Below are 16,716 nucleotides of genomic sequence, written 5' to 3'. Positions count from 1 at the left end.
TACCATGAGATTTTGATACTTTTACATCATTTTACATTTTACTTTTACATCCCCACTGACATCACTGACATTACATCCATGCCGTTTATGTTTATGGCTTGTACAACTTTGAAATCTCCTTTAAACTAATGACACAGATGAGTGGTAAAACAGTTCATCATATTGTCATGTTATTTCATTCTTGTACAATGCATTGTTCATACCCTGTACTTGTGTCAGCCACAGTGGCTGGTTGTAATGCTCTGATGAAATGGTGAGAGTGTTCAGGAACACCAGGATGATGACCAGCCAATAGAAAGGCACCGATTTGACAGCCAACCGGCACTTCCTGCGGCAGAACCTGTTCCAGCGGCGCCAGCGCCGGCTGCAAGAGAAAAACATAAGAATAAAGAGTGGCAATTAATACATCACTTTACAAGTGTGTAAAGCAGGTTTGGGCAACATAGGTTACCAAAAAGGACACTTTCATTTAATCTCACTGCAAAATTTCAAAATTGAACATCCTTATTTAGACACTTATAATAATCTATGAATTAACACAAGAAAAACACAGAATCTATTATTCCAACATTCATATTCTAAAACTCAAATGCAAATACTTCTGCTTAATTGAATCAGCTGAACACTGGCTAATTTAAGATACTTTCACAATGCAGTGAAAAGAATATTCATAAGGAGTTAATTTTTTTTTCAAATGCACTTAGTAACACATCACTGCAAGGTTTTGCAGAACCTTTTACAGCCAATTATATCTGTAATTTTTCTCTCAAGTTCACAACTTTTTGGACATCTGAAATGGACTTGCATTAAGTTAAGAGGGGGCCAAAAGTTTACCATCCCTGACCTGAAGAACACAAAATCTGTTCATAAAAAATGTAGTATCTAAATGAATAAATCACCTCTCTATTTTCTGAAGCAAGTGTTTATAGTTGTGGATAATAACAATGCAGAGAGGCAGCAAAGGCCACCGGGGACCTGCATCAATATTTTTTTTGCAAGTCATACTGTGCAGTAAATGAGGTAAAAAATCCTGCGCTCGGCTTTTAAGAAAAAAAAAAAACACCTTGTGTTTTGCAGTGCATGCTGACTTTATAAAAGCTGCTGATTTATCATCCAGGCTAAAGTCTCATTAAAATACAGTAAAATGAAAGCCAAGCACTTACAAAAAACCTGTATAATCTAATGCAGACACAGAGCCTGCTGTATTAAGCTTTATGCATCATGCAGAGACACAGACACACAAATACATATACTCACCTGAACTTTGACTTTGAAATTTTCTGACTGGAAAAGACATGAAAGTAAAAGTTTTAGATAACAGCTTACAGAGGTGGTTTGCTGGCATTGACAGTCAGCTAACACAAAATCCAGCCAACAAGTCACCATTCGTCTATGATCAGCTATGTTGTTGTTTAATTAATGTAAGTTGTTCCAATCTTACCTAGTTTCTTTTGTATGATCTATTATTAGACTATCTATTTACACTAAATGACAGCCACATTCACAAGAGCAGATAAACATTTTATTTTACAATAATACAAGCAAAGAATCGATGACTTTGCTGGTATTTTTTGACAGGACCTCTCAAATATTTTAATGTTAGGTGGGATCCTCTTATAAGCCCTTGGAGGTTTCTTTTGTCTCACCCATGCATTTCATTTGAACATGCAGACCTTTGTCTTATTTTAATCCTCTTTTTTTTTGCCTAAAGAGGTAAAGTCTGGGCATGCTCAGATGGCCTAGTGGTTATGCTGTACCCCATGCCCTGGGTGGCCTGAGTTCAAGTCGGGTTTGTGGCTCCTTGCCCGCATATCTCTCCCCCACTCTCTAATCCCTGTTTCTGATTCTTTCTACTGTCCTTCTCTAAAAATAAAAGGCATAAAAAGCAAAAAAAAATATATACAGTGCTTAACAAATTTATTAGACCACCCAAGTAAGGTTTATGCCACAACTGCCCTAAATTAACAGCACTGGTATAAATTGGTAAAACCAAAATCATTTTTTATGTTTCTGCAATGGTTAATTCATCAATATGTAGAAGCTCTTTAACCCAAATTATATTTTTAATGCTAGATATAATAAATATTGTTATCCATGAATTTTCAAATTTACTGATTTACAAAAAAACCTGAAAAAATAGTAAAGCACATTTTTATTTCTTGATTAATATGTCAAATTATAGTTATTTACTTGCATTCCTGAGCAGAAAAAAATAGTTTTAGTGGCTGAATGTTATGCTTGATTAATTTCTGACTACTCAGAGAGGCCCAGTGAGCTGGCTCAAATTTGGGTATAAAAAGGTGAATTCAGTTTGAAATTCCTGTTCAAAATGGTTAAACGTCAAGAGCTCACTGAAAATAAAGGGTCCGCATTAAAGCACTTCATGATGCTGGATAGTCTCTGAGACAGGTGGTCTAATAAATTTGTCAAGTACTGTATTTAAAAAAAAAAGAAAAAGGGTTGATTTATTCTTTTTGCTTTTTTCCTCCTTATTACAAGTAATGCAGGTCTCATTTTCACTTGTTAAATCCTTAAAAAGGCTTCTATTAAGTGATATTAGGTATTTTTTTAACACAAATAGGATAAATATGTTAACGATTTCAGCTTTCACAACGTTGTGCAAGTTTTTGTGTGTTCTCACCACAGAGGTCCGCAGCATTGTGTTTTTTCATCCCCCTCGTTTTGATTTTCGGTGTTCACAGATTCTGTCTCACTGGCTGGAACGCTCGCTGCAGCGGCACAAATGAGGCAGAAAATTTTACAAGAAAATATTAACATGTCACAAAACTCTTCAGATTGAGCACAGTGCTGTAAATCCCACTGGAAACACTAAGATACTTAAACAGCAAAGATAAAAAGGATTTGAAAAAAACAGCTTCAAAGTGCATCACAATCACTGGACGGCGATTTTAAAAATAGAAATGTTTGTATTTTTCATCTTCAAAGCCACGCTGCAGCCACAAAACGTGCAACCTCGTAAAAAAGGAAAGAGCTGAGCGCTGTGGCTGTGCATCACTGTCATCATTAGTATCATTTACCGAGCGCTGAAAGGGAGCTGACATGGGACAGCAGAGTGGACAGCTGCTCCACGAGGGCTGACTGATGCACACAATGAGGAGCAGAGGAGGAGAAGAGGGGAGCTGGGCTCTTAAAGCTGTCTCTGAAATGCTACACTCAGAGTTCTGCTGATAGTGTGTGTTTGTGTGCAGACACAGGATGATTAACTGTGTGAAAAGTCTCGCTGCTGTATGAGGGAGCGCGCTATGTGCTGCTGCTGCTTAGCTTATGTAGACGTGTTGGCTTTGATTCCTGATTGGTCGGACAGCTCTTAGCTCTGAAAATAGTGCTGACTGCTGGCGTAGTGATCTGGGTTTAGCCCTGTTTCCTACATTCACATGAGCCCCTGCTTTTGAAATGGGACACGAGGAGGGGAACAAGGTGTGCCTGCTATAGAACAAAGCTGTATTTTGATTGGATCTTTTTTATTTAGAACCAGCAGACTCTTTAAAACAGGAGGGAAAAAAGGAGAAAACCGGAAAAGGCTGTGATGCTTTGACACAACAGGTTAAACACACTAGTAAAGCGCAGAATGATGAGGTATTACATAAGGCTGCACACATCACACATACACACAATTGCTCAGCAGTCATTTAGGATGTGCTAACTGGAATTTTTGGGCCAATAAATTTCACACTTTTGGTTCATTTTGTAATTCTAAACACATTTGCAGTGAGGCAAAGATTCTGATTCTTTATGGATGATTTGGGTTTAACGGCAGCCCTTTAAGGAGTACTATGTGTCTAATATTTACAGTAATTGTTAATTATGTTAGGTTGGGCTTTGTTTTAGGTTATACAATTGAACAGTCTGTTTCTAACCTGAAATAAACATAAACAGCTCCACTCTTTGCATTTTAATCTTTTAACTCCACAAAGTAGGGAGATAACTGATTGTTGATGGAAAGCTGACAAATAATTTGGCCAGATTAGTTTTATTATTGAACACACACACACACTCAACGTGCAGACGCAGACACGCACACACACAAGAAAGAGCTATTGAACAGTGGAGGGAGAGCACAGGATTTACCATGAGTGTCGGACGACTGGCTGAACCACCCAAACCTTCCTTTCTTCTTCTCAGTAAGGTCAGCCAGAGTCACCCCTTCATGTGTAATGCATGCAAGTCCATGCATTCAGACACAACGGCACAGCAGAGGGCCACATGGAAGGGAAAGGGGGAGGGCGAGAATGGGCAGCTATCAAAATGGGTCAGAGCACACAAGCACCACAGGACAACAACAGTATTCAAAAAATATCAATATCCAACAATGAACAGAGCAGCTGGAGCCACAGGCTGCAGACACTGAGGAGGGCAGAAGAACAACATGGAGAGCTGTTAGTCACTGGAAGCACCTGCAGGTGACCGGGCCCTGTACTAACATGTTACACTGTGAATTAAAGCACGTTAACATGTTAGTAGGGGCTCATGTACCGTCAACACACACCAAAAAGCCAGGATGGATGTTGGAGAAAAAGCGGCATGGACCCTGCATGAGAACCTCTAGGGCTTAAAGGATTGCTAAATGTTTGCTGCAAGGGTAGGGTTTAGGGGTATCAGGTTTATTTATATACAAAAACACAGGAAAAGACAAGTGGGAGAAGCAACAGTAAATGAGCAATACATTAAAATGAGGGGAGCAGACAGAGGGTACAAATTTGCAACCTTACGCTCAAACTAAAGTGAATCAGTGGCGGTTTCTCTCTTCTGCGTCGTGTGTGCTGCTTATATAAAGAGGATTTGGATTAAGAGTTTTTCTACTGCTCAAGTAATATAATTTTTTTCCCTTTTCCCCCTTTCCAGATAAACGGCAGAGGTTGTTGAGGCATGCAACACTATCAGAGACATACATTAGGCATTGAGATAAAAATGGTCAGGTTTAAACACCTCATTTGCTTTTATGCTAAACCTCAGTCTTTCAGTCAAACACACCTCTATGCAGGTAGATGTTACTGTGAAGAACTTTGGGTTGCGTTGATTCTAGTGCATCCTGTGACTAAGTGGCATTTGTTGATGTGTTCTTTCCTGATGTGCATTTTCACCCTCCTTCCTTGATGGTCAAAATTATCATTCATGAAAAGTCTTGGCTGTGGGAAATAATTTCTAAAAAGGCTGTTTTAGCATCATGCACCTAATTACTTTGACACCTACCCCATGACAGCAGTTACAATCATTCAAAATAACTAAATAAGAATAAAATTATTTTGTTACATTTGTTTTGTTCATTTTAACTTTACTTTGACACCTACCCCATGACAGCAGTTACAATCATTCAAAATAACTAAATAAGAATAAAATTATTTTGTTACATTTGTTTTGTTCATTTTAGCTGTTATGGCGGCATCAACATTATCTCTATTGATATCATAACTGGTGAAAAATTCCTTACAAGAGCTCTAATTATGAATCTTTTCTTTTAATATAACTTACATTATTTATTAACAACCCCAGTTACAAAAAAGTAGGGGGGCTGTCTGATTTGCAGATCTCATAAACTCATATTTTCTTCAAAACAGGACATAAAAATGTCAGATGTTGAAACTGAGACCTTTAACCATTTCATGAAACATCCGCTTGTTTTAAATGTGATGGCAGCAACACATCTCAAAGAAGTTTTAACAAGACAACAAAAGGCTGGAAAAGTAAGTGGTTCTAATGAAAAACAGCTGGAGAAACATTTTGAAATTAATTGGGTTAATTGGCAACAGGTCAGTAACATGACTGGGTATAAAAGGAGCATTTAGAGAGGCAGAATTTTTCAAACAAAGATGGACCGAGGCTCAACAATCTTCAAAAAACTAAGTCAAAATCTTTGAATATTCCACCATCTACAGTAAATAATATCAAAAGATTCAGTGAATCTGGAGAAAGCTCTGTTCAAACGGGACAAGGCCAAAGTTCAAAATTTGATGCTAATGATTTCAGGCCTTCAGGAGCCACTGCATTAAGTACAGGAATGATTCTGTACCGGAAATCCCTGCATGGTCTCAGGAACACTTCTACAACTCATCGTCAGTTAACACAGTTTGCCGTGCCATACACAAATGCAACTTAGAACTGCGTTGTGCAAAGAAGTATCCATATGCGAACACGATCGAGAAACACCTCCGTCTTCTCTGGGCCAAAGCCCATTTCACACGGACTGAGGCAAAATGGAAAACTGTTCTGTGGTCAGTTGTCTCAATGCCAGGTCCTGTAGACTAAAGCGGAGAGGGACCATTTAGTTCGAGCACAGTTTAAGCCTGCATCTCTGATGGAATGGGGTTGCATTAGTGCCTACAGTTTAGGCAGCTTACACTTTTGAAAAGGCACTATCAATGCTGGAAAGTATATAGACAATGTCTTTCTCAGGGAAGCCCTTGCATATTTTTAAGCAAGACAATATTAAAACACTACCGCATCCATCATAACAGCATGGCTTCACAGTAGAAGAATCCATGTGCTGAACTGGCCTGCCTGCAGTCCAGACATTTCACCAATAAAACAAATCCAGCAAAGAAGACCCAGGACTATTGAGCAACTAGAATCCCGTATCAGACAAGAATGGGACCCAAAACTCCATCAACTGGTCTCTTCACTTCCCAGGCGTTTACAGACTGTTGATAAAAGAAAAGAGAATGCTACACAATGATAAACATGGCTCTGTCCCTGTTTTCAGATGTGCACTGCCATTAAATTCAAAATGAGCTAATATTTTTCATAAAATTGTAAAATGTGTCAGCTACAACATCTGACATGTTGTTTATGTTCTACTATAAATAAAATATGGGTTTATGAGATCTGGAAATTCTGCTTGTTGTAGTTCTCACAGTTTCTTTAGCTTCCATTGGAGACATACATTAGGCATGAGGATATAAAATGGTCTTTGTTTATACGCTAAACATAGTCTTTTAGTCAACACAAACTTTTCTGCAGGACGATATTTATGTTTTATTTTAAGTTTTATTGACTAATATTGTATTACTAAGCAAATAAAAATCCAGCCTTTGTAGAAGATTTAAAGCTCCTGTGAGAAAATATTATTTTGTGCTGATTTTGGCATCTCCTGTGGACAAATCAGTAATTGTTATTGTATAACTAATCTCTATTTAGAGATTCTATGTACATGTAGGCTCTGTGCACAGGGGTACTGACAAAAAAAGTTAAACCTTATCTGCGCTAATGGCATAGCAGCTAACAATGATTTATTTGTCTCTATAAAGAGATTTCCCCATTAAAAGGCAGCCAATAAGCCATTATAAATCAAACATTTAAACTTGAGAAAATGTGATTGGCGCTGTGTTGTTAAAGCCGATCAGTACTGAAATTCCATGACTACCTTAAACACATCAGAAGTGATCAAACTAACCACCAATCAAAAACAAGCTTTTTAAAAGTTGTTTTCTTTTACTCTGGGTGACAGACCTGATAGGGCTTAACTTCTTACTTTTTAAAAATCTGCATCACAATGTTGTTATTTTGGCTAACATTATTTCCCTAAATTGTGATCAAAAAATACACTGGAATGTGTTTCTCTTTAAGGCTCAAACTGCTTAACATACCCTAATATTGTACAGTTGAATCAAAAGGTGAGTTGCAGTACTCTAGGATGTCAGACTTAGTTTTCTTGTGTCTCATTTGACTTACTACAGTTACTGGAAATATTTGCAAAAAGGCAAAACAGGCAGTGCTTGTGTGTTATTGACTATCCATGTTGGCAGAAAGAGTTATAACTCTTCCTCAGTGGTTTTCTTTCTGCTTGGCAGCACTCTTAGCTGTGCTTGATAAACTTGAGCATGATTATATAGTGGTTTTAGACAATATTCAAAACCACTATAAACACAAAGGAATGTAAGCAAATGCATCTGATGTGTTTTAAAACAGGTTAATGGTGGACAAACATTTCTCCTGCAGAGAGAAATTATCTTTAGGTAATCCACTGTGTTTTCCTTCAAAACTCCCACTGTGACACATTATAGATTTCTGGAGTACAAACCCTTGCATTCTCTGATTATATAAACACAAGCCTAATTATAGCAGCAAAAATCACAGCCCTCTCAAGCCAACAATAACACACACTGCTGGATATTTTTCTCCATGTGGTGGAAACAGATTGTATCCCTTTGCTGTATTAAAGTGTGGCTTGTGATGCGAGCACAGTGTTACTCAGCGTGATAGAGAAAAGAGGAGTGGGAAAAACGCTGCTTACGGTTGCGTTTGCTCTCCTCGTCGGCCTCGTCCTCATTGTCGGGGTCGATGTCCTCGGCCTGAGTGATCCAGTCCAGGTAACCCTTCAGATCCTCCTCTAGCTGCTGCTTCTCACGCAACTTCTGGAAGTCTCCGCGAGCTTTGGCCTTCTCTCTCTCCTTGGAGAACTCTCTGGGTTTGCAAAAAGGCACGGGAAAACACGCAAACAGATGCATAGACACAGGAGTGCAAGAATTACCAAAGAGAAATGAAAATCCCATTAAATGACAATACTTTATGATGCTTTTTTGAGTGATACAATCTCTGTTATGTCAACAATCCATAGTATTAAAGAAACTGCATATCTTCAGTCATATTCTTAACCTAAAGCTGCTGCAAGAGAAAGAAAGACAGTGCTGTCCAAACTGCATAATTTGTTGGCAATGCTTTGGTACTGAAATGTTGCCAATGTATTTGTGAAATTAAGAAAGTCTGCAGGAGTTCGCCTGCAATTTTGGATAACTTAAACAAGGTTATTAGCCAGAAACAGGTGCCAAGGATGTGACATCAAAACAAGTATCAATATGATTTTCACTACTTATGTATCAAAGTTTAATATTCCAGTAACATGATTATCCTACACTCATACATTAACTTCTCTCACAACATTTTTTTTTATTTTTTTTTACCAAAATCTTTCCCTAAATGTAACCTACACTAACGCAAAACAACTAAATATCCTGAGTATAAATAACATATTCACACACTTCACTCACACCCTTTCAGTACCTTGTGTGTTCTAGTGAGCCCTAACCACTGGAGGGAGATGTACACCTTTGAAAGACGACAGCTCTATATTTAGAGCCCAGCACAGTATCTCAGTATCTCATCCTTCAGCATCTTTATCTTACAGAAAAGGCTATTTATGTAGACAGATGGTTTCAAGAGACATGCAACATTTACACAGCATCTAAATTCATGAGTTCAATAATAAAACAACAACAGTAAGAGCTGCAACATTTGCAGATTCAGAGGAAAAAAGGTAAATATATTCAGTTCATGGCAGGACATTGTGACTCCAGAAAAATATGTATAAATGCTGCGAGCATGAGAAAGTCAAAGAAAAAAAGAAGTGACAGTGATTCAATAAAATTATTGATAATAATAAATGGTAATGATCTGCAACAGGCCTGATGATTATTTAACCCTGTTGGCTTTTAATTTTTAAATCAAGCTTGGCTGGCTGGTCAAGCATCCATGGTTATTTCTACTGTAATACCCCACCCCCTCCTCCACAGGGCTGGGAATGCAAACCCAGGGTTTGAGAGAGCTTAGGAGCGCAGAGGGAGTGAAGGGCGAGGAATAAGATTAATTTCTATCTCAGGAGGTTGGGTGGATCCATTGAGGAGGGGGATGAGGGTGGGAAGGGAGGAAACGCTCCCTTTGCAGTTGCCGTAGATAGGATGCGATGTTTTGATGCCATCAGAAGTCTGAGGGGAGCGTCCAGACGGTTGCTGTGAAACTTTTCAAATTCTAATTTAAAGAGTAATCAAACCCACGGACCACTTCTTTATAGATAGCAAACTTAAGTATAGGTTTGGTAGTGCTGTTTATCAGGATCAACTCTGAGCACAAAGAATTTAAATTCTATATTTTGTAGTGATGGTAAGATGAAGCTTCATGAAGCATTGAAGCTTTCCAGTGAATCGGTTCAGAAAAGGGTTCATTTCTCGAGGCTTCATGTGCACATGAAACCACCTGCAGGCCAAAGTGTTTAAAACAGGCAGCAGTGATCTTTACCACGTGTTCTGTGATACACTGTTTTATGTGTCAGTATCAGCAGTTTGGGAATGACTTTGAATAATGAAAAAAATGTATTACTATAAATTCTTTATATCAATAAAGTGTATTTTCTAGTGAGTTTATATTGACTATGCTATACCATATGCATGTATCATAATAAACATGGGTAGCGTCACATAATAGGCTATATATTGAAGGCAATATTCGTGTTCTGTGTCATTTTTGGAAAATGGCATTGGTTTAACTGTCTTACTCTCATAACTACCCAAAATATACAAACTCAAAACTAACCAAAAGTCTCCTCTGTCATAACCGTACACCTGAATGCAACCCATGGGGTTCATATTGCTGTTAAACCTCGCGCAAAGGCAAAGATCTGAACCACTTGCTGAACCAGACACGTGGTACAGCCGGGCAGCGAGGCTGTGGACATCACCAATAGGGGTGGGTAAAAATATCGATTAATCGATGCATCGCATTCCCCCCCCCCCCCCCCCCAATTCAATATTGATTCAGCAAATCCTCTGAATCGATTCACCTCCTGGCCAGTGGGGGTCACTGTGCGTGTGATTCGTGTTGTATGGACAGAGGCCGCACTCGACCAAGCAACAACATACCATAACCATGTTATGTGGGGTTTATCACAATTTCCAAGAGGAAAGAAATATTATCTAAGTTTACATGCACTTTTCTTTTTCAGTGTTTATACAGAACTGTCATGTTTTTTACTTTTGTACTCCATATGCACAAATAAGTTATTAATGTGCAAATTTTTTATTTTCAGATGTTTTATTGCTCAAAAATGTGAGGTGACTTACCAAATATGTTCACATGGGCATGAAAATAGTTATTAACAAAGTGTCAACAGGTTATTTGTGTATTTCTACTTCTTACTGAAACAACATTGAAGCATTTAAGTCAATATTGAATTGAATCGATATCGAATCGAATTGCAACCTAAAGAATTGATTTGGTATCGAATCGTGAGGTTCTTAACAATACCCAGCCCTAGTCACCAATGACGTCACTCGTCTGAAACGATACAAGCCTCGGTACATGCTTCATGGAAACACCTCCTGTATTACTCGACACACGCTTCGAAGCATCGGCACAGCACGTAACATCACTAATATTTTGTGTTAGAAATATGCACAGCAACTGCCCTCTACAGGCTGAAACCCAGCAGTTGAGTTTTTCTGTGGGCTGATCTATAGGCCTGTGACATATTTGGTGCCAGCTTTCATGACTACAAAGCCAAACAGTGATCACAACTTTTTCCCATGACTGTTAACTTCTGTAGTAGAAGCCAATGGCTGATAATCGCAGGCCAAAGTCACCAATCAGAGACATCGCAGTGATGCTCTAGAGTTGTGGGTAGTGTAGGTTTTTCTGAGACTGCAAATAAAATATGTTTTTCTTGAAAGAAGGTTGATAATATACAACATATTGTCTTCTACAGGGTCATATACTCTTGTTTCCCCAATTTAAATCTGAATGTTGCAGCTGAAAGTGGGAGATTTTACAGATTATAGCAGGCTTCACCTACAAGAGATGTTGTTGTGATGCTTTGGGACTGTGAGTCGTGTTGTTCTTTTGCCTGAGATTGTGACAAAACCAGTGTTAAGTTTGTCAACTAAAACTACAACTAAAAATTTTAGTCATCTGCCTTTTTCCATGAGGAAAATGAGACTAAAGTACATTTGTAAGGGACTACCTGTGGACCTCTGATCATTGGTGTAGTGTATTCGCATGGTATAAGTGAAGTCAATAATGCACTCAAATTTACAGACATTTCTGAGAGAAAGGGTGTTGCATGGCTGCAGTAATGGAATTAAATTCCAAAAAATGCAATGTTGTGCACATCTCTTTCTGCACACGACGATTCCTTCATGTGTCCTACACATCCTGTTAACCAGAGTGATTTTCCTCTATCTATATAGATCTTAATATTTCTAGATCTGTAGTAAGCTGTCTACAACTAATTTAATAGTGAAATATCACCTCTAATTTTCCCATTTTGCATTAGGGCTGTGTAAGTCACCTGTGCATATCTGTAGCCGATCAGACAGAGGGAGAGAGGGAAAGTTTATCATCCCAACCTTTAATGTATGAGAAAGGGAGACATCTCATAGTAATACTAATCCTGTGCAAACAGGGCATACAACTAGCTAAAAATAGATCTTTGAGTGATAAAATTTCTGACAAAATTGTTTTTTATTGTTTTTATCACAGGGAAAAAAACAAGACTGAAATTTCGAGCTGGACTGTTGGGCATTCAAAATCTAAGATTTTTTTCCACTATGAATATAATATGTAAAATTGCAAGGAGAGATTAGGGTAGAGAGCATTCAAGACATGTTCATATTTTCTTCAGTATATTTTAGAACAGGTGAAGTATACATCATGCATTAATATTAAGTGTTTTACATGTGTATTAATCTTACATTAGGTCAAAGAGAATAACTGTTTTGACTTCAAGAAGAAACTACATCGTAAGGACTTTTTATTGACTAAAACTGCACTAAAATGTGTCAGCGTCCAGACTCAAACTCTCAAGACTAAAAACGCCTAAAATTGACTAAAACTCAAAGGCATTTAAATCTAAAAGCTACAACTATGACCAAATTAAAAACTTTGCCGAAATTAGCACTCAATTACACCATAATTTTCTTCATACAAAGCACATAACATACAAGCTGGCATCTTCTTCAGGACCTAAAACCATCAAAATGAGGACTTTAAAAATTCAGTTTTGATGCCTGATGGGCTCCCTACTCTAAGACGTAACTGTGACACTATTGTTGGCAGTGTTATTCAATTCTCAGAGATTAATACAAGTTTTTTATGTTGATGACATACAACATTTTATCTTCTACAGGAGCATACATCAACATTTCACATGCAGATATGTGAAATGGACAGTTATAAAATTGTGCAAAAGCAGCACTGATTATGACGTTTTGGCTGATGGGGACAGCACAAAGGAATGAGTTGATGTAGTTTATCCCTCTCCCCTCCCAGCCCTGTGCTTGAAGTCCAAAAGGCGTTTTATTGTTAACCCAGGGTAGATGTCCCTCTGCTGAAATACTGTGATTTAGTAACTCTTTCAGACTTATAAAGACCCAAAGCATGAAAAATTTATATAATCTTTGGGCATCATGGGCTGATGCTTTTCAGATTTTATGTGAAAGTCAACGACTTTGATTCCAAATGTCACTCGTTTTCTCTATCTTAAATCTCAAAGTTACATCTTTTTAAACTAACACTTCCTCATTGTACATCTACACTTGAACAAGCAAATCCACAAAGAATAATAAAAGGTCATGTAAAGTTACAAGACTCTGTAAATTTGATAATGCATTTAGTCTTGTATTTTCCTGAATGCAACCTAAGGTATGAGACCTCTTACAAAAGAAAAATTCTGAATTTTAAAGACATTTAATGATTTTTGATTTTAAAGGTCTAATTTAAGGCTTTTAAACTTATTTTAAGGCTAATACAAAATACAGCGAGTAGTGTCAGAATACCACTGCAAACATGCTTTTCACACTGCAGGCCAAAACCACTCCATAAGCTGCCTCTTACCCACTTAGCACACCTAACACGAGGTTCAACACAAAAAAAGAGCCCAGTATGATCAGGCTAACGAAATAAATCCAAGGAGTTTCCCATCCGATGGCGTCATTGACCTACAGGAGTCAATAAATGTGGGTTAACAGAGAAAAAACATAAGAACAGAGAACCTCAAGCCCCTGAAACTAAGCCAAGGCTCTTTGGGAGCAAAGAAGAAGAAGGTGCTTACCCGCTCAACACACCCAAAACCAGGTTAAGCACGAAAAAGGAGCCGAAGATCACAAGACTGACAAAGTACACCCATGGAAGCTCAAAGCCCATAGCGTCGTTCATCTGGAGGAACGAGCGCAACCACAGAGGAAGAACAGCAGAAGGACGGGAGAAAGAAAAGAGTGAAACAGGCCGTTAAAGGTAGAAACTGTCAGAAAAAGAGCAGAACAATAGTTAGGCAAAAGTTGCTTTTTCCTTAAATGATGGAAAAAAGAGAAACAACAGCAAAAGAAAAAAAAGCTCAGCAGCTTTTTATTAAAGAGAAATCTATTATTTAGTAAATCAATCCCATCAGAAATAGCTTAGATTAGCTTCATATCTGATCTCAAGAGACACTTTAGCTGAGGGTGAGTGACAGTCGCAGGAGAATTAAGTAGGAGGATTGAGCGAGACTCTCACCCAGTATAGCACGTCCGTCCAGCCCTCCATGGTGATGCACTGAAACACCGTCAGCATGGCAAACAGGAAGTTGTCAAAGTTGGTGATGCCGTTGTTGGGACCTTGCCAGCCTTCCCTGCACTCACTGCCATTGATGGGGCATTGGCGCCCGTGCCCTGAGATCGCACATGGAGCGGGTTCCTCCTCTGCTAACCCATCTACAGAGAGAGGGCAAACATCCCAATATGTTAACTTACTGCTCAAATGTAAATAAGGCCACTCAGACAGCTTCACGGCAAATTATTTGGTGCTTACCAAGATTTGAAAACTTAGATTAAGAAGTGTTAGATAATTTATCTTGTTGTAAAAGTTAATTTCTTATTTTTAGTGTGTAAGATTACAGTATAATCTTAAATCAAGCATGATCGTATCCTTTTTGTCTCAGTTAGTCACAAAGCCCTTAAATTAAGTAAATAATTGTTAAAATAAACTACATTAATCTTGACCACAGTCTCATCAAAACAGATCTTGTTTCAAGTTTCAGTAACAAAATCAAGTTGCTTGATTTAAGAATCACACAAAAAGCATCAATAAAAAAAAAGCAATTTAAGCAACATTAAGATGTAAGGTCTAAAAATATGGACTGGTTTAAAATTTTATTGTTTATTTTTAACATGATTTTGACTAATTTCAAGATGAACCCATTTGTTTTAAGACACAGCTTAATCATACTTTACTAATATTAAGTATTGTTTCATCAAATTTGATTGTATTTTAATATATTATAATTTTTCAGCTTAATTTGCTAAAAGCAAGAAATTAAATATATTGTTTTGCTTAAATTTAGTATATTTCACTTATTTTTAGGCAGTAGGAAATTCAGTTTTAAGCAATCCAGCTTAAAACCAGCATTTTCTGCTTATTTTAACTCTTTTGAAGAGTTCTGCCGACTCACTTATTTTTAGATTTTACAATCTTTTTTCAAGATATCTTATTAAGTCAATTTATCTTGCTGCATGGACAAATAATTTCACTAGTTTTGGGTACCTATCTTCTCACATTTAGTGCTTTTATCTTATATTAAGCCCCCCTTTTTTTGCAGTGTTCAACAGCCCATGATTACAATGTATTATCGTGTAAGACCTAAAAATCAGTTTCTCAGTTTTGTTTCTTTTGGATATTTTACATTTGAATCATTTCCTTTTCACAATCAGTAACTAAAAATTGTGTTTTATCTGCACAATGTGCATTAAGAAGCCATGTTCTGACTGTTCGTCACTATCCAGTTGGCTAAAAAGTCTTTTATCAATAATTTGTCTGATTTTTGTCTAGAGATATGAAATCTAAATTTGCTTTAGTTAATTTAAAGAAATGCTCTGGTATAAATGCCTTTATCCCTGTCTTCTGTTTTTCCTCTTCCCTTTCTGGTTGAGTGTGGTGCTCTAATAAACATGCACACATGAATGCCTCATGCTCTGCCAGGTTTTGCCAATGTGGACTGTACCAAGGATTTTTGGATGGGGGAGTTTGTTCTTTTTTTTTTAAATTTATTTATTTATTTATTATTTATTTTCTTGATTTTGTTTAGAACCACCATTCTTCAAATAACTTACAGATTAAGTGAGTCAATCATTTGCTTAAAGACTTAAAGACTTGCTTATTGAACTGTGCCTTTGCTGGTGGAAATGTTGTCTGACCAGGAGGTGTGAAGCTTCAAGCAGCTTATTTGTCCATCAGCCCACCTTTGGTGATTTTTTGTGTGTTTTGTTTCAATGCCTTCTATTTGGTGTTAAGTTCATGTTAAGCACAGTAAAGCTGGTTTCTGAATCAAGTTTATTCACTGATTAATTTTGTTCTCCAAACTCTCCAAACAGTTTTTTATATTTACTTAACAACAGGACTGGCCGCACGTTAGATGATTTTCAAATCCTAACTGACTCTAAAAGTGTGGGAGACCGCAGATGTAAGGACAGTTTTAAACAATTTTTCATCTTATAATCCTCTGAAGACAACTCGGCCAGACTGTAAAACCACGAACTTGTCGTCTAGTTACAATTTCACAGTGACGATTTCAAACACAAGATTCCAAAGAAACAAACATGACTTTAGAAGAAAAAAACATAGGGACACCAGAACAGTATCTAAATGCAGGCTGATATACATTGAAACAGAATATACTGAAACCAAAATATTAGCTTGATTTAAAACCTAAAACAGGGGTGTACCTGAGCCAGGAAGATAGCAGGTTGCATGCATTTTCCCAATAAATAGCTCCAGGCCAATAATAGCATAGATGATAATGACAAACAAGACCAGGAGGGCAATGTGGAGAAGAGGGACCATGGCTTTAATGATGGAGTTCAACACCACCTGTAAACCTAGGAAAGGAGGAAAAAAAACATCATGTTTGGCTGTGATTTGTAAAAGCAGAACACAATTTCAGGAAATACTGCCTCAAATGTCAGC

General features: G+C 37.5%; 1 protein-coding gene across 2 annotated transcripts in view; it reads right to left on the bottom strand.

The window, feature by feature from the left end:
• Positions 1–16,716, bottom strand: part of cacna1da (calcium channel, voltage-dependent, L type, alpha 1D subunit, a) — a 112,980-nt gene that overhangs the window by 47,653 nt on the left and 48,611 nt on the right. Inside the window, exons 6-13 of one of the 2 annotated variants that reach the window (XM_041782591.1) lie at positions 16,476–16,628; positions 14,272–14,468; positions 13,832–13,935; positions 8,249–8,418; positions 4,090–4,164; positions 2,642–2,729; positions 1,258–1,284; positions 204–364 (exon numbers count right to left, since the gene is read on the bottom strand). In XM_041782591.1, coding sequence (XP_041638525.1) covers positions 204–364; positions 1,258–1,284; positions 2,642–2,729; positions 4,090–4,164; positions 8,249–8,418; positions 13,832–13,935; positions 14,272–14,468; positions 16,476–16,628 — 975 coding nt within the window. Of the gene's footprint in view, positions 1–203; positions 365–1,257; positions 1,285–2,641; positions 2,730–4,089; positions 4,165–8,248; positions 8,419–13,831; positions 13,936–14,271; positions 14,469–16,475; positions 16,629–16,716 lie in introns of those variants that run through there. The other variant, XM_041782590.1, reaches the window with a different exon arrangement.

The sequence above is a fragment of the Cheilinus undulatus genome, linkage group 3, assembly GCF_018320785.1.
Source record: "Cheilinus undulatus linkage group 3, ASM1832078v1, whole genome shotgun sequence".
Lineage (NCBI taxonomy): Eukaryota > Metazoa > Chordata > Actinopteri > Labriformes > Labridae > Cheilinus > Cheilinus undulatus.
The sequence above is the reverse complement of the archived record's forward strand: the minus strand, read 5'-3'. Positions and strand labels throughout refer to the sequence as shown.